At 33.6% G+C, this 25,996-nt stretch overlaps 1 protein-coding gene across 1 annotated transcript; it reads right to left on the bottom strand.

Annotated features, from left to right (window-relative positions):
• Window positions 1-904: 904 nt before the first annotated feature.
• On the bottom strand, window positions 905-24,277 carry LOC125062877 (sodium channel protein Nach-like). The gene is made up of 10 exons (XM_047669106.1): window positions 24,174-24,277; window positions 22,672-22,834; window positions 21,915-22,066; window positions 19,913-20,045; window positions 18,869-19,033; window positions 8,209-8,320; window positions 7,909-7,962; window positions 6,966-7,104; window positions 5,786-5,892; window positions 905-1,275 (listed from the first exon to the last, which is right to left on the bottom strand). The coding sequence occupies exons 3-10, from the start codon at window positions 22,022-22,024 to the stop codon at window positions 1,061-1,063; spliced, it is 1,035 nt and encodes a 344-aa protein (XP_047525062.1). The 5' UTR covers window positions 22,025-22,066; window positions 22,672-22,834; window positions 24,174-24,277; the 3' UTR covers window positions 905-1,060.
• Between the last annotated feature and the right edge of the window lie 1,719 nt (window positions 24,278-25,996).

Below are 25,996 nucleotides of genomic sequence, written 5' to 3'. Positions count from 1 at the left end.
GTGTTTTAGCATATAAACCATGGAATATCACCAAAGTCCAAGGGCGCCAGAAAAATATAATTTGTGTAGCGGACATAAGGAGGGAGCTTGTAGTTTATTGTTTATCAGAATGCCAAATCATAAAATGACTGCTTTACGACTGATTTGATCGCGACCGCCGCTGTGAAAACCGCTGTGAGAGTTCGAAAAGTGAGTTTCAGAATCGCAAGGTAGGTGTCGTAGCTGATACTCACGGAAGTTATGTTGGTTTGAAGATTCTAAAGCCACAGCCGTTTCCATATAACGTAAAACAATCAAATAAATATGTAATCATTAAACGAATTTATTAAAAAAAAAACTTTTACAATATAAGCGGATAGATAATCTTTAATTAAAAACTAAAACAATTACATAACTTAAAATTAGTTGATAATAATACTAACATATTTTTTATATAAATTTTTGATTATATAATGTTAAATTCACTTATTATTTATTTTAAATAAGATTTTCTAGGCGAATGCAATTACATTTCTAGGTGCATGAAAGAGGGAAGTGGGAATTACAAAAGTGCTTCATTTGATAACGTCCATTCGTCACTCAATATATCTATTGGAAGTTTAAAAAATAATATTATTTACCTTTCAACGGCCTCTAATTGGATCAAGATCAAAGTCAATAAAGAATGATTTAAACCATTCACTAGATATTTGTGTAATACACAAAGACATACAGGTGTTTCATTGCATTTTCCTTCTTTAAATCATACAAAGTAAACGGACATTTTTTGGATTATAAGTGATCAGTATTAAACCCATAATTTAAAAAAAATATTAACTAAAATACCCATCGGTCTCTTAACTCTTTTCATCACAGTGATTGAAAGAGACGAAAGATTTATTTAGTTAAATGAGTTCAGAGAGAAATTAGATCGATTTAGTTTTTAGTAAATTTTTCAGATACGTTTAAAGAGTAAAATCTTTCATAATAATTGGTCTCATAAAGCATGAATTGCGACTAAAAGTCATTAAAAACTTCGTTATATGTATCTTAGTATATTACAAGGATTTTCATGGTGTTATTAATACCTAGTTTTCCACTCCCTCTTAGAAGAAAACTTAGATAAATTTTTCTCTTCAACTTTGATAATCTTGCTCGCTGGCGTCCATTTCATTCCCTCCCAATTATTGGTGAATGTGCAATCATATATAATTCGAAACATGAAAAATATTACAAAATCAATCCCGGAAATAAATGTGAATCCCAGCATGAGGCTAAGAAGACCTCCAAAAGCAGCTGAAAATTAAAAGAGTATTAATAAAGAACACTGACGAATGTTACATTTAACTAACCCAATATTGCCTAGCGTATTAATAAAGGCAAGGCAGTAATTATTCCTAATCAATACAGCGCTGCAGCGCGTTACGGGTTTTGCTTTGTTAACCCTTCACCCTTTCGCATCGTTTCTTTGTAAATTTTTCTTTTATATATTATGCCTGTTTTAGATTTGACATGCCAAATGTATGTAACGATTATACATACAAAATATACCCTCAAAAGTTATATTATTCAAGTTAAAGCAGGACTGAATCAAATCACTTAATATCAAAGTAGAACTGTAAAATCCATCCGATCTTTTCATATTCTAAACCGCTTTTAGCTGTCAATAATCAAGGTCTGACTTCATACAGTATATCTAAAATCTTTTAATGTAATTTCAAGAATGTACTCCAAAAACAATGATAAAAAATCAATGTCGGTATTGTCGTCAATCGCTTATCAATTGCTTATCACTACCGAATTACATTTCCTAAATCAAGATTTTATTGTTTTGCACTTCGCTCGAAATATGTATATTTAATAGTATAAAAGTTTTTTTCAAATCATATCAAGTTGTTACAATAATTTTGACCTTATTACAAATGTAATAGAAATGAAAATTACTTTCAATTCTCATTATTGGGAAGCCTTAGCGCGCGATCGGCAATGAGGTTCTTTAGTAACGAAAGCCAACGCTCACTTAGGATCGCTTCGCCAGCGGAGTAGTGCTTCTTTTATATTTTTAAAGTGCATACATTTCTTCGGAAATATTTCTTTAAAAAGGAAACATTTCACATAATTTGAGAAGTCCTTAAATTCCTTCAAAACAACACACAAATTAAAATATAAAAGCAATTAAAAGAGTACTAACACGGACCAAACAAAACAAATTATTTTAAATGACTCTCGAAAGAACCCCTATTTCTTTCTTGGGACGAAAAATACAATTATATGAAATACATCTATGAATTCTAGTCAAGAAAATAAAGACATGTCCGTCGATTGTAGACGGTCTATTATGTGATAAAAACGTAGTTTCCAATAAATATTCCGCCAGCCTTGGTTATTGTTATATTTTTTCATTTACACATTTCATCTTTTTTCATCTATTATAGGAGTATCAGAATTCCTCAATGAGAACTAGTTAAACCATTAATAACTGCGTCGCGTACTTGACATTATTCTATAATATATACAACATTATATTACCGTAGCCTGCAAAAAGACCATTTAATTTACCTACAGTGATAGGCGTCCGTGTCAACGCTACGGTAATATATAATAAATGTATGTACGTAATATATACAAAATATAAACCATATAAAATAATAGAAGAAAAGATTTTAGATAAAATTTGATAGTTATTGTTAATTAATTATATTAATTAAGATTATTATAATGTTTATCTACAATTTCTCTTGAAAGATAATATTTTAATACGATTATCACAACGTTTGTTGACTTTGACGTCATTGAGAGATTAAAAAAAAAATTAACACCCAAACTGAAACTCAAATTGAGATAATAAATTGTGACGATTTTATCATTTTACTACCAAAACATACTTTTTAAATTCGATTTCCATAGTACCAAAACCGAAATAAGGATCGGAAGGATTCGAGAGAATTTTTTAATCGTGGTACGATAAATTATTTCTTTTATACACGTACTCGTACAACTAACAATTATTATTACATAAATACATTATACAAAATATTGTCAAAAGCACCAAAAGAAATGCATCCTTATAATTACATGCCACAAAGGAAACGTAATCTGCACGGTTCCGAGCGGCCTTTAATTAAATAAAATAAATGAAAGAGACAGATTTTAAATTTTCCGACAAAAGAAGTATATTTCATATTCGCCTTATATTTTAAGCAAATGCAAATATGAGCGGCGATTTCGAAAGAGTTGAGTCTAGAAGATTTTAGAGTATGCGAAACTCGTGCACAAGGAATTTTCTATATTCACAAGAACGTAAGAACGTATTGTAGCGTCACAAGAACGTGTGTACGATGAATGTAAACATTGTGCCTTTATCATACAAATTAAGTGGCTGATTATTTACAACGTAAAATTTTACATGGGCTTTGGTTTAGCACTAAATTCTTAGCCCAAAGGTATCTAATCTTGAATCCTGACACCCGCAAGCACCTATATATGGCGTTAGCGTAAATTGTGACGTATGTCAATCAGATACGCGAATCTGATCAATTATATAAGGGAAATTAACAGATGTATCAGAGGAAGCCACACTAACAAGTGTAAATATACACATGAATTTATAAAAATATTTGCTCAAGTGGATTTACATTAAATCATAAAGAGAATATAAATTGAATCCGGAACTAAACTATTACGTTTAATTTAACTTTGATCTCAATATTTTCAGATCTACATCACAGCATTATGTTCTGCAAATAAATGTAGAATTTAACGGTCAAATACTTCATTTATATTAGCTAAATTAAAGTGGATTGCTGGTAGATACATATATTGGACATGCATATAACAATGAAACGAATTTTGATTTTACCAAAGCCTAATGAGAGGATTAAACGAGTGCTATTAAGTCAAGCTCGGATATGTGCATTTATGATGTAGCTGAAGCTTGTAGTGCATATTTACTCAACCTAATTGCTAATTGCTATTATCGTAAAATGATATGTAATTATCATAATGTTCGGAGAGTGTAATTATATACGTGGGTTACACTGAAAATGTTTAGAATTGGCCAGTGAGAAAGATTGCTGAATGAAAACTTTTTTGAATTTCAATTTTAGAACTCTTTGGCGAGAAAATTTTCGGTCAATGATTTATTATGACTTTCCTTGTGGGCATACTCAACAACAAAGCTATGATAGGCTGCGATTAGCATTTCTTAATGAAGCCAATCTTGTGCCACTATTTACAATAGGTTTAACGAGTTTAAGCGTGGACGTAGCAATCTCAATGATGATCCGCATGTATATATTGTTACGAACCCAAAACTAAAGATAAGCCCTGAAGATGCGGTGAAAGCGTATGAAAATGCCATAGAAGAGACCCCTAAGGAAGAATGGGCCCACTGCTTTTCTCAGTGGTTCCATCGAATGCGACGATATGTAGAGACGAACGGAGATTCAAAACAATAAAAGTATTGGCAACTTTCTACATTAAGCCGTTTTTCATCTGCTTTACATTTTCAGTGTTACCTAGGTATTAATAATTAAATATATTCTTTTTTGGAAATAAATTTTTTTTCTGCATAGCGCAGACATCAAATATAATAATAATAAAAGAACAATCAATTCTGTTTCGTTTTAAAAATATAAGTTATTTGTTTGCGTCTTGTCGGACGTTAAAATTGATGAACTTGAAGTTCACGCTGTAAAATATCCTTGAATTATTTTACCGCCGCCCGCAACTGAACAAATGATAAAAAAAATTGAAAACATTGTCTTGACAGATCCTCATGCATGTTTGTTGTACAGCAGAAAATTTTAAGATTGTCCATAGCATTAGACAAACCATTGGGGTATAAAAAATAGGTACCTACTGGATGTCCATAATGTTTTCTGACGCGCAGGAACAAAGGAAACTGGGAATATCACAAAGCTTTGAGTGTGTATGGAATCTCCTCTAAATTTACCGGACCTAGCTCCTAGTCTCTCTTCTAACTATTTCCGCGAATAAAGGAATATATCACGGGCCAAAAATTTAAAGGTGATCCAGCATGCGCCGTATTACACAACTCTTTCAACTTTAGTTTAATAAAAAAGACAAACAAACTGTTTAAACCTGAAAGGTGACTAGTTGACTACGTTGCATAATAAAAGATAATTGCGTCATTTTCATTACCTATCACTTTTTATTAACACTAAAACAGCAGTGTTGGCCAAGTAGCTTCAGCGTGCGACTCTCATTCCTGAGGTCGTAGGTTTGATCCCCGGCTGGGTCTAAGGAGCTAGGTGCATCAATGGACTTCCTTTCTATGTGCGCATTCAACATTCGCTCAAACGGTAAAAGAATACAAAGTGAGGAGGCTTGCCTTAGACCAAAACTGGCGTGGGTCAGGCGCAGAAGGCTAATCACCTACTTGCTTATTAGATTGACAAATGATCATGAAACAGATACAAAAATCGAGGTAAAGGTCCAGATCTTGATCACGTAAAACATAACTTAGATTTCAATAAGAATACGTAACTAAGCAACTAAAGAACGATACAAATAAATATATGTAGTACACATTATATAATAGCTGCTAGACACATCGTCTAGCCGCTATTATATAAAAGCAGACATGTGTTATATTATATGCTAGGCAAAGAGATTTATGAATATAGAACTATTATTAGGATCTTTAGAAATTCAATGATCACATATTCTGTAGCAATTTTTTACACATGAATAATTTCGTCTGGGATATTGTCCAGCTCTACGAATAATGCCCACATGAATTCTTATACATCACAAATCTTTTTGTATATCCATAAAAAATTACCTAATATATTTTGCCAGTTGAGATAAACATCCCGTCGATATCTTGTAGAAACCAAATCGTTAAAGAAAATATTAAGTACTGATGAATTTTCTATGTTCACATTTTCGCTGAAAAATTAAATCAGCATTGAAAAACTTTTTCATAGAAGTAAGTTCATCGCTCTGCGTGCTCGTTAACGATCGACATTACTTATTAGGTTTTTTCAATCATCCATCGATCTACATCACAGGTATATTCTTTCAATCAACTTTAATAATGTATATTGTTATTATACATAAATTCTGCAATAAGTTTATGGAGTGTAATCTTCCTGACTAAAAGAAGTTTGAGTTAGTCTTCAAATATAAAATTCATCCATATCGATGATATTTTAAAAGCTTTTCTTTTTCCTTTGTCCATACCTCAATTGCAATTCAACACAAAACTCAAATATAATTATTCTCATGGCTTTATAAGCAGTCTACAACGTAACTCGTTCTTTAAATTAAATATGGAGTTGAATTTTAGATACATTGAAGTTCATGACTATTTAAAAGCATGTTTATATGGTGACTTCTATTAAAATATCTAGTTTAATAAAATCAATCTTTTAATAACTACCCAGGCTGCTGCGTGTTCTTTGAAGTTTTTTAAATTAGGTATTAGCTCTTTTTTAACATTTATATTAAGGCTACATTGGAACAGTGATGGCCTAGTGGCTTCAACGTGCGACTCTCATCCCTGAGGTCGTAGGTTTGATCCCGGCTGTGCCATGTCTTTCTTTCTATGTGCGTATTCAACATTAGCTCGAACGGTGAAGGAAAACATCGTGAGGAAACCGTCATGTCTTAGACCCAAAAAGTCGACGGCGTGTGTCAGGCACTGGAGGCTGATCACCTACTTGCCTATTAGATTTAAAAATGATCATAAAACAGATTCAGAAATCAGAACAGAGGTTGTAGAGCCACTGATTATATTTTTATTTATTTTATTAAGGCTACCCATTTGCTACGTATCGCTAGAGACGGAGTATTTTAGTTTAAATCCTCTAACGCAGTAAGCATACGTGTATCATTTACTATTTAACAATCAGATCTTATGTAGCAACAATTACTAAGTGGAAGAACTCTTTGGCTATTAAGAATATTTAAATATTCTTATGGGTTGGTATAAATAAGAAAAAATATATCAAATGTCTTACAAAAACGGCAAGCCATTCAAAGGTACTTTGGCGCTCAATTTCCCCATCGCAACTTCCAACGGATAGTCATAATGCTCACACTCCGGCAAACACCGTATAGATCTCGGCATATTTACTAAATCTTTGATCGAAAGACGTTCTGAAACAATCAATGTATGTGCTGTAATTGCGAAATCTAGTCAAAATAATAACTGACTATGTACGTATATGTATGTGTGTATTGAAGTACTTTTAGGGTATTTGTTTGTTAAATAATATATAAATAAATCTTTTATAAAAATAAGCCTATAGCTTTCTGATACATTAACACTATTTCAATATAAATAAAAAAATCCTCATGCAAGTTTAAACAGTTTCTATGAGAGAAATATCTATTCAAAAAATTCTATATTTTCTATCGACTAAGATTATTGGAATGATACTGATAGTGTTATTTTTATCGTATTTTTATTTATTTTGAGAAAACAGACGTCATATATAACAAAGATATGATTTTATGACTCAACAATACTATGCTATATATAGCTATGCTATCATAATATAATTTATATTATAAAAGTATATCTAAGATCCTGTTCTTTTTGTTATAATTTTTATTTTCGATTGGTAGCAAAGTGGGATATTTCAGGCCTTAGTTTTGATTCCATAGTTGGTTGAAAGAAGTTGTGGAAGAAGAAGCACGAGATAGTAATGGCGAAACATACTTGTGGAATCTAAGGTCCAGGTTTTATAACCTCTGATGATAATGATTTTATTCTAAGGAAATCATTTATTAAAAATAACATTTGAATTGAAAGGACTTCTAAGCTTTTTACTTTAAGTTTTACTTTAATATTACGAAACAAAACTGAGCGCTAAGTGTAGACAAAGGTTGCTTATAAAGAAATATTGCCAAAGATGCTAGTATTGTTTCGCTGAAATATAATTTATATGAAAATATTACCTGGAAGGGTCTCTATACAGTCAATATCTCTGAAGTTGCAGACGCGATAGCCATCTGAGATTAAAAACTTGTCAATTAGATTATTTAAACAAGTAGGTACTTTTCATCAAAAGTTATCTCGTTATATCACTTTTAAATAAGAATGCAAAATTTCAAAATTTTACCCAAGAAGCATCTCTAGGTATCAATGGTATTATTTTAAATGTTATAATTTTTTACTTTATATCAAACTTTCTTTGTAGAGATAGCACAGTGTTTTTTGTTAACCAGTATGACTGATAAATAATTTTATAAATATACCTTGTTCTGGAAAAAACCAAGGCACACAACCACATTCGCTTTGAATTGCAAGTATGCGTTGGAACACCATACAGTTATGAAACGAGTATTGTTTAAAATTTGATAAAGTCACCTGGAAAATAAAAAAAAATTATGTCTCTATATATAAGTACAACTTAATAAATTAAAAAAACATTGGTGCTATAACGTTAAGGTCTAGGATCTTTATCTGTTTCGTGACCATTTGTTTTTTTTTTCAATAGGCAAGAAGGTGATCAGCCACCTGTACCTGAAACACGCCGTCGACTTTTTGTATCTACGGCATGCTATATGATATTTTTCTTAACCGTACAAACTTTTGTTAGATGCGCAACGGAGATCGGATCTACCAGGGATGAGAGTCACACGCTGAAGCCTACGCACAGATTTTTTCTCTAAGAAAATAAAGCCAACGTGAAAATTCGTATAGAACAACGTTTAATGTCATTTAAGGCAGTTACAGACTGTTAAAACAAAATATTACAAGTGGAGCGACTATTGTTTTCTTTAGCTCTAGTGTCTTTGTTTAGTGCAACTTGAAGCTGATCTGCGACAACTAAGGCCTACAACGCACTAGCGGCTGGCCGCGATGCGGTGTGCCGCTGCGGTATATACGGTCTGCCGTAGTGGCATGCCGTATTCCGGCTAACCGTCCCTATTGCGGTCTGCCGCAATTGTCACTCGTCAGTGCTTCTTGAAATATTGCACATGATGGACGTTGAAGAAGTTGCGGCAGTTATTTATTTATATCATCGTAGAAAATATCGTCAAAAAAACTCTGCGTAGTGTAGCGCAAGGAACAAGCGATGACTGAGGCGGGTAGGACGCGGTATTTGCGGCTAACCGCGCCGAGTGCGTGGTGGGGACGCGGCGTGCCGCATCATTCAACCGGTGCGGCTCGTCGCAGCTCTAGAACAACCGGTTGTCCGCAAATCAGTGCGTCGTTATCGTGCGGTTTCATGTAATAATCGATGTGAGGCCTACCGCAGCGGCACACTGCATCGCGGCCAGCCGCTAGTGCGTTGTAGGCCTTATTGAGGCGGAGACTGACAATAGAATCTGCGTTGATTAAGATCCTTTAAAAACACACGTACATTAAGGCGAAATAAAGGTCTATGTTTAAACAATTCGCGTAAGAACGATTCTCTTTTATAAGTATGCCATTAAAGCCGAATTAAAAGCCTAAAGGTTAGAGCCCAACATTTTTAGAGAATGTAAAAATCGATATGTGTTCGAATAACAGATTGAGGTTTCAGTCAAAACAAAACGTTTTCTTCTGGCGAGGTCAACAGTCTTTCTTGATATTTTAATACTAAATTGTTGATGAAATGAAAAAAACTGCTACAGCTAAAATATTACTGCTTTAGAGAAAAGATACCTTAGTAACGTTCGTATTCGATATAAATTATCCGCTGGTACTACATCAAAAGAAAAAGAACATAATACTGCGTAATCTGTAATAAATAAATGATAAGTCAATTTATTTATTAATCAATATCTCGCGGCATGCAGAACCTCTGCTAGTACCAAGGGCGAATCAAGCGTTCATATCAGAGCTCACAGATAAAGTTAGTAGATATTTATCTTAAACCTGACGACTGAGTGATCTGTCCATTTGATACTAGCATGTGTCTTATTAAACGTTTATATTTAACAACACAAAGTTGTTAAACATGAGAATGAACTCCAACAACAAAAATACACTGATTAATTGTTATCGGTATTGATGTATAGATTAATTTAAATGTACAAAACGATCAAATAGCCCTTTACACGTCAATGATATTACCTCAGATTATTAAAGAATCATTTCTTTTGTGTGTAAGAGTACGCTAATGATTTTTGAGTCTATGTTTCACTGGTTTAGCAAAATGTTGATACTCTTCATTTCTGAAGATCGTGGTAGTGGCACCGCACAACTTCCACTCTCTTCTGCCTTTGGCAAGCTTCTGCACCTGGATGATAGTAAGACCTGTTAGAGCCTTTACTTGATCGAACCAACAAGAGGGTCCTCGAAGTCTGGTGCCCTCAACTCTGCCAGTCACGATGAGCTTATCTAAACTTTCTGGATCTCTGCACATTACATGTCCAAAAAATCTAAGGATGTGTTGGTAACATAGTGCCGAAAGGCGATTTTCTACCTGAATCTATCTTAGTATTGATACGTTTGTTTCCTTAGCATGGAATTCTAAGCATCCTCCTCCAACGCCATATTCCCTAGCATCTATTTTTCTCCTTTCAGATGTCCTTATTGTCCAAGGTGCATCGCTATAAAGGAAACTCGGAAATACCTGAGTCTCAACAAATTTCTTCTTTGTTCTTCTTTGTTCCGGTCCTTCCATAAACACAACAGCTTTGTCATTGCATCTTTGGTCATCTGAGTTCTTCTTTTGATTTCGTTTTAGTTTCCTCCTTGACTGCTTATAAGGGAACTGAGGTATTCTAACTCGCCTACTACGTGTGTGTATGAGTTTTTCTGATCTATCGATTGTCATCACTTTAGTTTTGATTTATTTATTGTAGTCCAAACTTCCCACTTTCTGTCTGCAAGTCATGTTCATTTGATGCCATGATGTCGTCGTCGGTGAGGATCTTCCACAATTGATCCCAGTGAACGTAGTAAAATGCTTTTGAGTAGTCAATCAAGCAAATAAGTACAGGTGTGTTAAATTATCGGCTTTTTTGATTATTTGCCTTATGTTGGCAAATCTGACAACTGTCATTGACATCTTGCTGGCATGCGATCTAAGTTAGTCATTTTAAAGTACTTGCGGAGTTTTGTTATAGTGCCTCACAGTATTCACGCCACTGTTATATACTATATATGTCCGTAAGCAGGTTAAATTTTTGCTCTTTATAGCCCATGATTTTGGCTTGAAGTTTTTTGGGAGTGCCTTTACTACGAGGAATAAGTCACGTGTATGCATTTGCCTGGCGTGAGTCTCGATTTCTTGGCTAATACCATTCAACAGGTAGCACGCCACGGCTTAACGACGTGTAAGTGGGAGAGGAGTTGGTGAGGATATCGGCTATTTGATGGAGATGTTAAATGTCATGTATTGCGCTTCAGTCACCATTAAGCCCCAAAAACAAAGACAAAACTATATAAAATACTTGGAATAATATTTTGACTTGATTTAAAGACTAATTGGTTTTCTGGCTTTAGAGTTCTTTTATCGGTTGGAATAGAGTTATAGATTTTTTTCAGCTTTCGTATGCAGTCTCGTAATGCATTTATACCTCGGCGCTGAAAGGTTTTCCGGGCCGGACAGTTTAAATTTTCATTGACAATGTAAATTTAAACTTTCAAAATTCATTTATAGAACTCTTTGAATACATAGGCTGCACTAAAAGTATCGGGAATGTAATAATACCGCTGTTCCTGTCATATTTAATTGAAAACTCCTTTTTTTTTAAATCGAATACCATTTATTTTTTTAAAAAAGATTCTCGGTCTTTTCACAAAGTTTTGTCAAACTTGTTTAGTCGTTGAGAAAATGGAATTGACTCGAGAAAATTCAAGAGCGATGATTTATTATGACTTTCGAAGTAATTTATCACAAAAACTGTGTGTTGACCGGTAGATTTCTGCATTTGGTGATGAAGCCCCATCCAAAACCACAATTTATCGCTTGTTTGCTAAATTTCAACGAGGACGTGTCAAGCTCAGTGATGATCCCCGTCAAGGTCGTTCAAAAACTGCAGTCACCCAAAAAAACGTTGATGCTGTGCGTAAGCTGATTGAGGAAGATCGACATGTGACATACCGCGAAATTCAGGCAACTTTAGACATTGGCATGAGTCAAATACAAATAATCTTGCATGAACAATTAGGTGTAAAAAAGTTGTTTTCCCGATGGATACCGCATTCGCTCTGTGAAGAGCAAAAAGCGGCTCGCGTTACTTGGTACGTCAGAACTCTCGAAAGATTCCACGCAGGATCCTCAAATGCTGTATACAACATCGTATCAGGTGACGAATCCTGATATACGCGTACGAACCCGAAACAAAAAACCAGTCACGAGTTTGGGTGTTCGAAAATGAGTTAGAGCCAACGAAAATTGTTCGTTCACGGAGTGTTGCAAAAAAAAATGGTGGCCACGTTTGTCTCCAAAACCGGCCATGTTGCGACTATTCCTCTTGAGGGACAAAGAACGGTTAATGCAGAATGGTATGCTAACATTTGTTTGCCACAGGTCGTTTCTGAACTCCGTAAAGAGAACTGCAACCGCCGCATCATCCTCCATCACGACAATGCGAGTTCTCACACCGCGCACAGAACAAAAGAGTTTTTAGAGCAAGAAAACATAGAATTATTAGACCATCCGCCGTACAGCCCCGACCTAAGCCCTAATTATTTCTATACTTTCCCTAAAATAAAGAATAAATTCCGTGGTCAGAGATTTACATCACCTGAAGAAGCTGTGGACGCCTACAAAACGGCCATTTTGGAGACCCCAACTTCCGAATAGAATGGTTGCTTCAATGATTGGTTCCATCGTATGAGAAATGTTTCAAATTTCGCGGAGAATACTTCGAAAAGCAATAAATACATTTTTAAATAGTAATGTTGTGACACTTCCTTGATTCCCGAAATTTTCAGTGCCGCCTCGTATCTGTGTGTTGTGAGAAAAAAAATCGTTTTAAATTGGTCAATAATTTATAACGATTTTCGTTGTAGTCTTACGGCCAAAACCAATATGCAATCTCAATCCAATTTTAGCTGTCATAGACTGACAATTCAATCCATTTCTAAAGAAAAGCATGCCAATATTCAATACATGGACTGAGATACCAATCTAATTATTCAACCAATCGTTCAGAGGGCGGATAAGAGATTGAAGATTGCCCTCTGTATGAAAATGAATGTTTACTCATGCCAACAACCTATCTGTCCATTTTGACAGTGCTTCGATTGGCCAAATCAATCTCGGATTGCTATCGGTGAAACTCGTATGATTTGGGTTTGGGATTGCGACCTAACTTAATATTCATTGGGAAAATTTATTCATCTTCGTCATCTTCCAGTTCTAGTGATAGTGATTTGGAAGTTTAAATGCAATTATCCGATTGGGATAGTAATTCTGAAGCTGGAAGAAGACAACGTACTTCTGTGCGAAGACATAAGAAGACAAGAATTTATTATATCCAGAGCGTGAATGACGCCGAATTCACATTTAGATTTAGGTTAACAAAAGAAGCTTTGGAGACACTTTTACACAAAGTGATGTCTATATATGACTTCTTGCAGGTTTCATCTTTTCATCAACTTTTGTAAAAAAATTTTAAATATTAGCTACAACCAGAAATATTTGTTACTATAGATTACTACCTACTAACTCCACTTCAAAACCTCAAGACTCCAGCAGAACATCTTTATAACGAATCTCAAATACGAAGCAGAAATGTCGTGGAAAGGACATAATATGGTGTTTGGAAAAAATCGGTTCCCCAAAATCGGTTTGTCAAAAAAGGTTTTGCTTCAAGTATCTCGTGTACAAGCCGTGATAGTGGCATGTGCAGTGTTGCACAATATTGCTATTGATATGCGAGATGAACATTTTGAACTACTGCAACAAGTAGATGAACAAGCTGATGATATTGATCAAAGCGCAATTGACAACGTGGGAAATGCAAGTGTGCGAAGTAATCTTATAAGTGATTATTTTGCTTTATTACTATAATATTTTATAAATTACAAAATTTTTGAGATAAATTAAATAAAAATTCAATGCTTTTATTTAAATAAAAATACAAATTTTTAATACAATACATCCTCGCTCCAGGCACAAAATCTTTTATTTTTCTAATTTATTTAACAATATATTTTTTTCTATGGCCCATAATTCTCTTTTATGCTCTCTTTCTTCCTCTTCAAATGCCCATTGCTTTCTCTTATTTAGAAGCTCTTCCTTTCAATTGACTTTCATTTCCTTCGACAGACAACAATATCATGTCTTTGACTTTTTCCTCGATAGGGAGTAAGAGGAGTAGCAGCACTAGGGCCACCTCCTGTACGATATGTTTCAGCATGTATCAAGGCAGACTTTTTTCTTGAAGCCCTCTTTAAGCTTTAGCACTGCGAAAGTTTACCCCACTTGTGCTATTAAACAGCGCCTCCAGCGTCTTCCAGCACCGCTCTTTCTCCTGCCAGGTGACTGAGTCACTCTTTTTATTTTCTAATATATTTTTATGGTCAGCAACAAGCGAAGTTAGAAGGTCAACTTCTTCCCGGCTGAAATTGACGCTTCTTTCACGTTTTTGCGTAGACATTTTTTTAAGTTAAAGAACCAACCTCGAATCACAAAAACAACATACACAAACTACTCAGAGAAAATTTATATTTGTAATAATATGTACTAAAATACTCAATAACCTAACAAACAAAAATACCATATGACAATGACAGCCCGTTTCATTACAAGTAATATTAAATGACCAACAAAAAGGTTAAGGTTCTATGTTTTTCTATAGAATTTTGTAACTTTATTTGTTCGTAACAAAAAAACAAACAAAACGTTGCATAGCTATTTGCTACTTTATCCATACATTGTGAAACAGACCCTAAGTCTTACTTATTTTATTTCGTTCCAAAAACAGCAAAGTTTTGGTATGCTTGAACACAACATATTGCATTGAACGAAACGCGGTCGAGAGGCAAGGATCACGCAAAAGATTGCTGTCAATCTTTTGTCAAATAAACAATCGGATAGCAGAAATGTTTATTGGCATGCAGATTGGAGATCGGTCTTTAGATATGAATCAGTCCAAGATTGGTTATAATCATAGATTGATGATACATTATTAATTTTGGCCGTAAATCAGACTCAAAATCAAATCTTTATTGCATTCCTTATGTTCATATTTTACACGTGACACGTGACAATAAGGACCTTGGTTTATTACAATCAGTAACAAACCTCATTACCTACTTTAACCAAATTAAATACTACTGGACTGATTTATTTTCAAAATATATAAAGAAATGTTCCGTTATGCGAAGCCGGTGTACGCCGCAATTTTTTGCTAAACGCCTCAAGTATCGCTGAGAACTAATTATACGGATATGCCAAAGTGTTCACTAGTACCGAAGCTTTAGAATTCACTATGCACTACACTTCAAATTTAGAATTGGTACAATTTATAAATAACAAAAAACTACGCAAATTTATTTTGCATAAGAGATAAATACAATCAATCAAAATGATAAAGAATTATTACTGGTTCGATTAGTTTCAAGTAAGGCCATTTTAAGGAATTATCTTTCAACAATCAATGTCACGGATTATATAAATAAAATAGACATTTATCAATGTAACAAATGCGACAAAAGCTATTGGATCATCTATTAAATTTACAAGATTTACGGCCGGGACATAGTGACACAAAATAGTTAGACATTTGTACCAGTATGGCGGTTCTACATGGGTCTTATTACGAAATTAAATAAAGAATTTTGATGGTCATAGCGCTAGCACCGGCGGCCCAAGCGCGTGAGCGTTAGTCGAATCGTCGGAATATTTACGACTTTTAAACGATTTGTTCCACAAAAAGTCTAGTATTTTCCGATAGTCCATATAAAAATAAGAGGCGGCAGTGTCATGCCATACTTCTCCGGTGTGACTAACAGCCCGCCATACCGACGTGAATGCCATGATTAAAAAAAAAACTGGTACAAATGACTAACTATTTCTTGTTACTATCTCCCGGCCTAATTATATAATTTGGACCTACCAAAATAAATATTCATGTAATTGACCAACTTCTTTTAGATGCTATGAAAATAATCATCAAATCATTTATGAATAAACGCACGGCTTACTTCACTTCACCGCTGTTTATTTGGTTCCCATTCAAATCAATATATATATTCTATACATAAAAACTAAACCAGGCTCAATAGGCATCGTTTTAAGAGCCACTCATGGCCATATGTAATACCTTTTCAGAATCCCTATTAAATGCGCCAAAACTTGTAATACAGGGTCACTTTTCGGTAGAGTATTTTTTTATCACAGTGGGGTACGAAGTAAACAAAAAGTTATTATTTGAGAAATATTTATATCGTATACCTTAATATAATTTTTATTAATACACCCAATAAACGACCATAAATAGCATGTCTAGCGCAAGGACTCGTCAGTACCAATTTAGTGGATATTATGAAAAATATACAGGTGTAGATTTTTTCTAATTTTCATAAGAATTAGTATAAAAAGTCAATGTTCTTATAAAAACGCAAAAAAAATATAACTCTGCAGGGGTTCAGTTTAAGAACCTCCCGTAGAACAATTTTTGCAGCTGATGACCTCATCTATCCCTTAGTTGCGTTTGATCCACGACTTTTTGGCCAGCCTGTATATATTACAGATTCGTTGAATCGTGCAAGATCATAGTTATAATGTCGCCTAGTGTTTTATCATTATATTGACAGACCTATGTACCGATATAAATTATTAGATAAATAATATCTTAAAATATATTTGCGTCAATGGTTGTGTTCCGATAAATGAAATACGCACATCTAAATGCAACATTCGATTGGTTGGCGAATAAATTTAAAACTTTGATAATAATTTCGATAAGTGTAGTATTTATCGTGAATTTGCTTCCGCCTTTTAATACCAACGAACTCTGTTTTGTCTATAAACTTTATTGACTTTTATCAAATACAAAACGATAAAACTTATATGTTAACTTAAAGTAAAATGAAAATGATACTACGACAGGGTAGACCCAAAATATGATAGAAAAAAAGTAGTACCCAAAATATAAAGCCAAGACAAATGCAGGGAATCGTTTCATCGACTAATAATACCGGCATTAATTAAAAAATCGTGTGTGTACTAATGTACACGCGTTAGAAGTTATACTTCTTTGTCGTATCAAGATAAAAATCTTTTTAAGAATTGTATCTATTATTCCACATCTGTAGAAAAAACTACACTAACAATAGAAAACATTTACTCTCATCATTTTTCCCTAACGCGCCAAAAAAAAGTATAACTTCAAAAAAACTAAAATGTTGACTATAGCTAACTTCAGGTTGTCGGTTTTTTGTAAGGGTGTGCGTGTGCATCGTACAAATTTACTCTCATCGTTTATCCCTAACGCTCCATAAGATGTAAACCTTCAAAAGTTAGTACAGGATTTGATATTATTGAGACAATTTCATTTTGTAGAATTAACATCGTAACCATGGTAACACTAATCAATAGACCTTACGGTGAGTTGGACAATAATTGGCTTATATGATATAATCCGAATGTTCATCTCACGTGAAGCGTGAGTGGTTTGGCGACACAATAACTGTTACGTTAAGTACACAAAGCGCTACCAATTTCCTCACCGAACCATTCAGTCATTTGTGTCTCAGTAACATAACTAAACTATCTAGAACATATCTAAGCTAGTATTAACGCTGGAATTGTTAGATATTGGAGACACACACCACACCTAACACAAGTTACAAACTTAATAATTCTATACATTAAACTGTCAGTTAATAATCAAACGTCACCGCTATGGTACGAGTTATAATATCATCAACAGACAACATGCTTAAATGAAATGTAATGTGTTCGCTTTATAGACATGGAATCCACTTCCTAACTATATTCAATCTGAAATAAAACCTATTTGTTTAGACCCACTTGATTATTATTCTCGCGTTAAAAGTAAAAATAAAAATTTATATTTAAATTATTTACCTACTCAGATGATATTTTAAATTATGAACTTGCAATAATTGAAGAGAAAACGATTATCGTTGTTGATAAATTTTCGACAGCTTTATATATAATTTATAAGTAATAATACATTTAAATATTTTATTTCTAAAATCAGTATGATAAAGTATCTGATAAAACTGTGCATGTTCACGTGTTATTTTTACCAATTTTTTCATTAGTGAAATATTTACATATTTTTTTTGATGAAAAGTTTGGATAATATGTCATATTAAAATTTTATAGACACAGCTCACGATCGAAAGATGAAAAGGGTCACTGCCCTTCGCTCCCCTGATCAGCTGTTTTTAACGAATCGATCATACGAACTTTTGTGTTACGTTCATTCAACCTTTACTACGAGGGCTGCCTACAGGTATTAATTTCCGACTCATAGTACATCTATTTATAGTTTCAATTGGATTTGATCTAAATCGCAAAGATATTCTTTCCTAAAAATACTTAATTGTTTGTCGTACAGAAGAAAATGCATTTGTAAAGAAAACAATTATAAACTAACAGACCAACTTTTCACTATTAAGGAGCAGTGTTGGCCTAGTGGCTTCAGCGTGCGACTCTCATACCTGAGGTCGTAAGTTCGATCCCTGGCTGTGCACCAATGGACTATCTTTCTATGTACGCATTTAACACTTGCTCGATCGGTGAAGGAAAACATCGTGAGAAAACCGACTTGTCAGACCCAAAGAGTCGACGGCGTGTGTCAGGCACTGGAGGCTTATCACCTACTTGCCTATTAGATTTAAAAATGATCATGAAACAGATTCAGAAATCTGAGGCCAAGATTTCAAGAGGTTGTAGCGCCACAATTTTTTTTTTCCACTATTAAAATGCTACATTATGCCTAATAAACCGAATTGCAAATTGGGATATCCCAATATTAATTTTAGTATTACCTCGTTGTGAAAATAACACTGTCGTTGTTCAGGCGTGAAGGCCTTAATTCCCGAAGTGCTATAAGTCCGTTCAGGCGCTAATGCAATCAAGACCTCGGTGGATGGAGAAACCATTCTAGCGGGCGTATCTTGGTCAGGTATATTGTAGGCGTTATCTATGAATACCTGTAAAATAGCATGTAAATTACACTAATGATTTCAATAATTATTGTGTGTTTTAATTGATAATTGCTATCATTTTTTTAATTAAACATCGTGCCCACGATAAAATTTGCAAGTGCAGCCAATCAAATGCAAGGTTTTCTACGACAGTAATACATTAATGGTTATATATTACCGCATCATACTGCAACGCTGAAACTTTAAAATGTATCAGTTTGTTTAGTTCATACTCAAAAGTTCGTTATAAAGACCTCACTTATGAGGGATTGAAATATAGATACAAATTATTTTAATCTGTTAAATACGTAGCAAAAATCAATAGCTCGTAACAACTGCCCTAAGCGTAAAGTAATGAGTGGGGTGGTTCTATGAGCACTCGAAGTATGACTGATGCAACATTATTTGTACATTGCAAGATGGACCTAAGTAGTAGGTGATAAAGTCGGCATTGCAACTTTCTAAGAAATACTGTTTTTTTTTGCCACAGAGTCAGGTTTCTTACATTTAGGCGTATCCTACCAGCTTAAGTTCCTTCCACCATCCTCTGATTAGGAAGTGAGCAAACACGACAAGATGAGCTAGGTTTAAAAAAACCGCGTTTCATGATATAATAAAGGAAACGTGTATGGAAAATAATCTAATCTTAAGACGTGCCATGTACGTAGGAGATTTTACTGTGACACAAGTGCAAAATCTATTATACTACACTTTTACACTTATACTAAGTAAAATCCCATAACCCTTAGAACCTAGTACAGATGTATTGTATCGCGTCGCCTTAATTATTTTATGTGGACCCAAAAACAAGTCACAATTATTATCGTTTATATATCGTAACATAAGATACTATGATATTCTAGTCCTCAAGCTTAAAGCACTTACCAATATTCCTTGTGATGCGATCCCTGAGCTGTAGTAGTCATCCACATCTACTTTCAACAGCACTGTCAATGCTGTCTGATAACCACAAGAGGCTACTCGGCGAGGGGTAGACATTTGCAATAAATCCAGGTTTCTATAATGAAAGGGTAGCGAATCAATTAACAATGCATCTCTAATCTCTGGGAGAGTCGAGAGTTTTGATGTACTAACAGATTATTATTTCTATTTGAACGGTAAACACTTGCTTTTATAATAAGGCCCAGAAGTATCATGTAGCTATAAAAAAACATTATTAGTGCATTTAGTCGCGACTGTAAAAATTATCAAAGAAGAGATGCAATCTGAGCCAAGACCCGCGTGAATTATAATTACGAAACAATAACAATAACTTCGATTAATGTAGCCCGTTTAAAAGTCATCCATGCAATATTGAACTAAGAGGGTTTTAACTTGAATGTATTTAAGTTTTTTAATTACTCTGGAATTTTATAATAGTATTAGAATCTGACTTAAATAAGAGCCTAGCCATCATTTTCTATCAATATTGTCTGTTTTTTGTTGGGTGAAGCCATTTGCTGGCGGTGACTTCAACGAGATCAATTCACTTTTTAATTTAATTAGGTCCACGTTTGACATCCCTATAAGAGAAATCGAAACCCACTTATTTTCATAGAATTTGTCTCTCTCTCAGAAAGGCGTAGGCAAATAGATTTTTCTATTAAGCAGGAATTGACTTCAATGAATTCGTTATTTTTGAAGCACTCTATTAAGTTTTATTTGTGAAAATCTTGAGCGTTTGTAAAATTATCTAAGCTGTTGCTGTGTAAAGTGAATCCAACCAATGATCAGTTGGAAACAATAATAACATCAACATTACGTATTAACTTTGGTTTGGTTTAAACAAAGAAAAACTCCGGGCCCTTATTAATTTCACGAGTCTGATACTAATCCGATCATATAATAATTCCATTACGATATTAATTAACTTTTGCTAATGGTTGTATGGTTGGCAAAGTTTTTGTTTTTTTATGCAAATTCTTTTATGCCCGCTTAGACTTATTAAGCCGTAAACTTTGATATCAATAGGTAAATTATCATCTGTCTACACAGTATTTTACAGCTTGGTGAAAAAATTCTCTAGCATTATGCTATCAACAATAGGAAGTTTTTATTAGGCGTGGAGCTTCAAGCTTATAAAGATAAAATTAAAATGATAATATTTTATTAAAAAACAACAGAGACACTCAACTAATAAATATCTTATCAATACGATTGTTACCTCATTGAGAATCCTTTAATAACATATTATAATCCATAATCGAAATATGACATTATAATTTTAATCCGCTTATTTAATATTTAGCTCTCGTTGTTGTAACGTATATACTATAAATATTAACTAAAACATAATATATCCATGTAACACACAAATACTATCTATATTCGGACAATATATTGAACGACGCCTACGTCTCAAGTTTCAATAATAAATTAAAACACCGATAAATGATTTGTCACTATTATGAAATTCCAGCGAAATTTGAAATATAAATAATTTGATCTGGATGTCTGACCATTGCTGAAGAGTACTCAATACATCGTCTTATTTAAATAATGTAATCTACTGTTGTCAACTACAAGCGACCCGTCCCGACACCGCACAGCTGGGCATCGATTTTTAAAATATTTTGGAAATAAATATAGCCAATGTCCCTAAGGGATGATGTGCGTGTGGAGGGTTGATGTGTGAAATAGGGCGCTAAACCTTTGAAAATCAGGGTGTCTGAGTGCATGCCAGACCCCTACCTACATACGTATACATAAATACAAAAATTTCCTCTGTTTAATATTAGTATTTTATTTTTTAGGGTTATAGAAAAATCTAAAGAAATTTCTTACAAAGGTTATCCAGGTTCAAACAAAAGTTGATTATTCATAAAATCTAATTCTTCACTACTAAAAGGGATCTAAATGTTGGTATGAAGTTTGTATAAGTACTCACTGACTGTCTAAATCATCGATAGCAAAGTAGTTGAAGGAACAGCACGTGCCTACTTTTATTGTCACCTGTTGAAACAGCTGATCGCATCTGTACATTATATTCTTCCACATACAACGTTGAATCAGATTATCGCAAGAGGATGTCGGTGATAACTGTAAAAAGCGAAATTAATTAGACTCACAATAAACTGATTAAAATATATTACAAAAATCCTTTATTTCTCCTTGATTTACAGAATTTTCTTAATGTATTTTATCTTAATTACTGTTTTATTTAATTAACTATTCCAATGTCCTTCATTCTAATAATATTTATATTTCCAAGCGCTATTTAATTTTCTTAGTAACTTCTAACTCTGTGGGATGTTTTTATTAAAATGTATTCGAGGAATCTCCTAAGTAATGTTAATTAAATTGATGTTGTTTTGTTTGAACCGTTCATTTTAATTATTTATTTCCAATACGTTCTTACTTGATAATTTATTTTATACACTTTTCGGTTGTCTATACAAATAAAACACATCCGGCCTAATTGTACTATCTTTATGTAACCTGTCATATCCTAAAACATTTCGACTTCGGTTACGTCAAGGCGATAAGGAAACAATCTACAATTTTAATACATTTATATCATGTTAATTGAATGCAATGTCCATTACACACCCTAGTAAATAACGTGCTCCGGATTGTGTGTCGCTTAGTCGCTAGACCTTCTTGCCTCTATTCATATAACATTAATTATGATAAGAAGATCTTACCGTTGTGAACAAGGTCTTAAGCGTAATGCCATTAGTATCGATTACATCTTGAAGTATGTTCAGTTGCTCTTTGTCTTTTTCCTTTATTGCTCCAAGGAACAAAAGAGGTGTTAGCTTTAAAGCCTTAAAGACATAGTCCGGTGTTACATGACGTGGCAAGGTCCTGAAATTAAATCTTATCAAAGAATGACTGTAAAATTATTCTTATCTAGCGTATATCACACGTGAAAATCATTTTTCGTACATGATACTGACATGTGAACATATGCTTCAGTAGCAATAAAACGAAAAAACAGTGGCGGAAAGATTTTTCCTAGTTTTAATGTAAATTCAATTTTTTTTTTACTTATTTTAACAAGTGTCACTTAAAAGATTAACTTATATTTTGATTATTGTTTAGTAAACAGATATAAATTAGATAATATCTAGAAGTATCTATTGCCCCCTTTGGATTGGAATTTTGTGTCAGACTTTTATATAATATTAATGTGTTTTATTTATTAATTTTGTAATTTATATGTATAATAGATAGGTGATGATGAGGCATTACTGAGACCAAAATTTCCTACAGGCCATGTAATCTAAGAATAATGGCATACGTGTTAATGCAATTAACAATCACAAAGGCGACGGCTGTTTGTGACCTTAGGCGTCCTAAATTGTCCTCAGAAATGTCGGCACCTCAATAGGTTGGTTAGTCTTGTAAGCTGATTATAACAACAATTACACTTTAGTCTAAATATGAAAATATTTCTTCGTAATAGAGAATGTCTGTTGCGTTAGAAAGACTGAATTAATGTATGGGTTTTGAGTTCAACCAAAAAAAATTTACTCATTTTTACGTTATAGAGAGCTTTTCGTTACATGACTGAGGTTATACAGACTTTACACTAATGTTCTAGGTTTATTTTAAATGTAAGATTTTATCGCAGCATTTTAATATCATTATTAATATTTATATCATTAAAAAATATATAATAACTAGCAGACCGGCCAAGCGTTGCTGTGGCTAAGGTTTTTGTTATATTACATAGTAGCAAACTATTCAAGAGAAACGGTAGGAAAACACCAGTCCAACGGGACCACTATGCTTTTTTGGTGGTTATGCCATTAAATTGTAGCTAATGTTCAACACAGCAACAAGCCATCTGTTAGAATTGTGACTATCAAATAATAAACAAATATTTTGCAATAAAATAATATTGCGGGTATAAATTGAGATGTAAGCTATCCTATCTTTTAAGTTGGATCAAACTACACACGGTGTGCAAATTTGATTGATATCGGTTCGATAGTTTAGGAGTCCATCGCGGACAAACAACGTGACACGTAATTTATATATATTAAGAAGATTACCGTAATCTTGCATAGCACGAGATTACTATGGCGATGTATAATATATACATGCGGCGGTTAAAGCCCATAAGGGGCTGAAGAGCCATTGATGATGATGATAAAATATATTCTTATTATATAACTGTTAATAATAAAATGATACTCACAAGTTATTTGAAAGAGACCGGGCCGCTTTTTTTGATATGACGTTAATATCGCAAACAGTGACTGCGGGGAAGGGCACATCCCAAATAGCACCCTGCGTACTTTCTATCACCTTCAACCATAAAATTGTAATTTTGATTTCTTCTTTCTTAAATATATATATATATATACTAGCTGACCCGGCAAAAGTTTGTTTTGCCATGTATATTATTTCTTGGAAACTTTTTTTTAGATCTATTTTTTATTAGAATAAAAATAGAGGTTGATTGTAGAGGGGATTGAATTTTCCTTGTTGTTGATTGTGAGAACTTATATACTAAAGATCAATTTATCATGGGTCATTGAAGAGCTTCAAGGATCAATTAGCGAAGTAGAACTTGGGTGGGCTTTTATTTACGCAGGTAACTGGGATCACTCAAGAGACGGTCTTTTAGTCTAAATTTAAATATTGCCAGACTGTCTGCTCTTTTTATATTTTGTGGAAGTCTATTATACCGCAGCAGTCCCCCAACGCTCAATGCCTTTTTACCGTTATTGGTTCTAAACTTAGATACAATATGATTGTGAGGGCGTCGTGTACTGCGCTTCTGAATTTGATTTATTTTAGTGAAAGTAATGTTAGTGTGTGTATATACGTACAGTTATTTAGAATTTTGTAGATTAATAAGCTGGTATTGTATTGAAATAATTATATTCATGAGTTTTATTTCACTGTAGATTTTTTGTCTAGAAGTTAAGTATGGGTAATGAAAAAGCAATTTAATTACTTTATTTTGAGCAATTTAAAGGTGAGAAATGTTAGTTTTCGTCGCGGCTCCCCAAATTTCAATAAGGTAAAGAAGTTGTGATTTTGCCAAAGAATTATAAATATGAAGACGAACTTGACGAGGAAGGCTTCGAACTCTTTGTCTAAGAGAAGATAATCTAGTTATTAAATGATTTATGCGCGTTGTCCATGTTAAGTTATTGTCAATATATAATCCAAGATATTTTTCGCTTTTCTTTTTAATTAGTGGTACATTATCTATTGTTATATGCGAATGTGGTGGAATTTTAACATTTTTAGGTTTAAAAATTAAATATGATGTTTTAGCAGTGTTGATAGCAATTTCGACTGAAACCACAAGTATAGATTGTCAAGGTCTTTTTGCACTCGAGAAATTATATCATGCACAGATGAACCAGTGTATAGGAGACAGGTATCCGCATACAAGGTTATCTGTCCATGCAAGTTAAGGCATGTCATTTAAATAAATTAAAAACAATAGTGTTTAATTTATTTAAAAATCGAAAAGAACAACAACACTTGTTCTTTGAATTAGATATCCGTATCAGTTTTTAGATAATGTTTTTTTTTTTCGTAAAATGGCCATTTTACGAAAACTTTTCGACACGAACTGTCCTTTTCATACTAATTTAGTTTTCGACTTTTTAGTTTCTTTCCCCTGGCCGATCTCGCGATCATCTGTTTTCTCTAATAGCCAAGTTAGGTGATCATCCTGAAACATGCCGTCGACTTTATGGCTTTTGCCGGTTTCATCACAATATTTATTTCAACGCACGCGTGTTAAATAGAGTTCCATTGGTGCACAGTCAGAGTTTGAACGCACTCGTAGGCCTGCCCTGGCTGCTGATATAAAAAATAAAATAAACAGACCACATATTTTAAGAGAGACATACAATTTAATATTGAAAGTGAGTGTGCTGTTATGAAATTTCATAAATTCTCATAGTAAATTTTTAATTTGAAAACCATGTAGATAGTTTATTTACATACTAACATTTGCCCTTATGATTTTTACATGTATGTATGGTGAAACCGTGC

The sequence above is a fragment of the Pieris napi genome, chromosome Z (genome assembly GCF_905475465.1).
Source record: "Pieris napi chromosome Z, ilPieNapi1.2, whole genome shotgun sequence".
Classification (NCBI taxonomy): Eukaryota; Metazoa; Arthropoda; class Insecta; order Lepidoptera; family Pieridae; genus Pieris; species Pieris napi.
The sequence above is the reverse complement of the archived record's forward strand: the minus strand, read 5'-3'. Positions and strand labels throughout refer to the sequence as shown.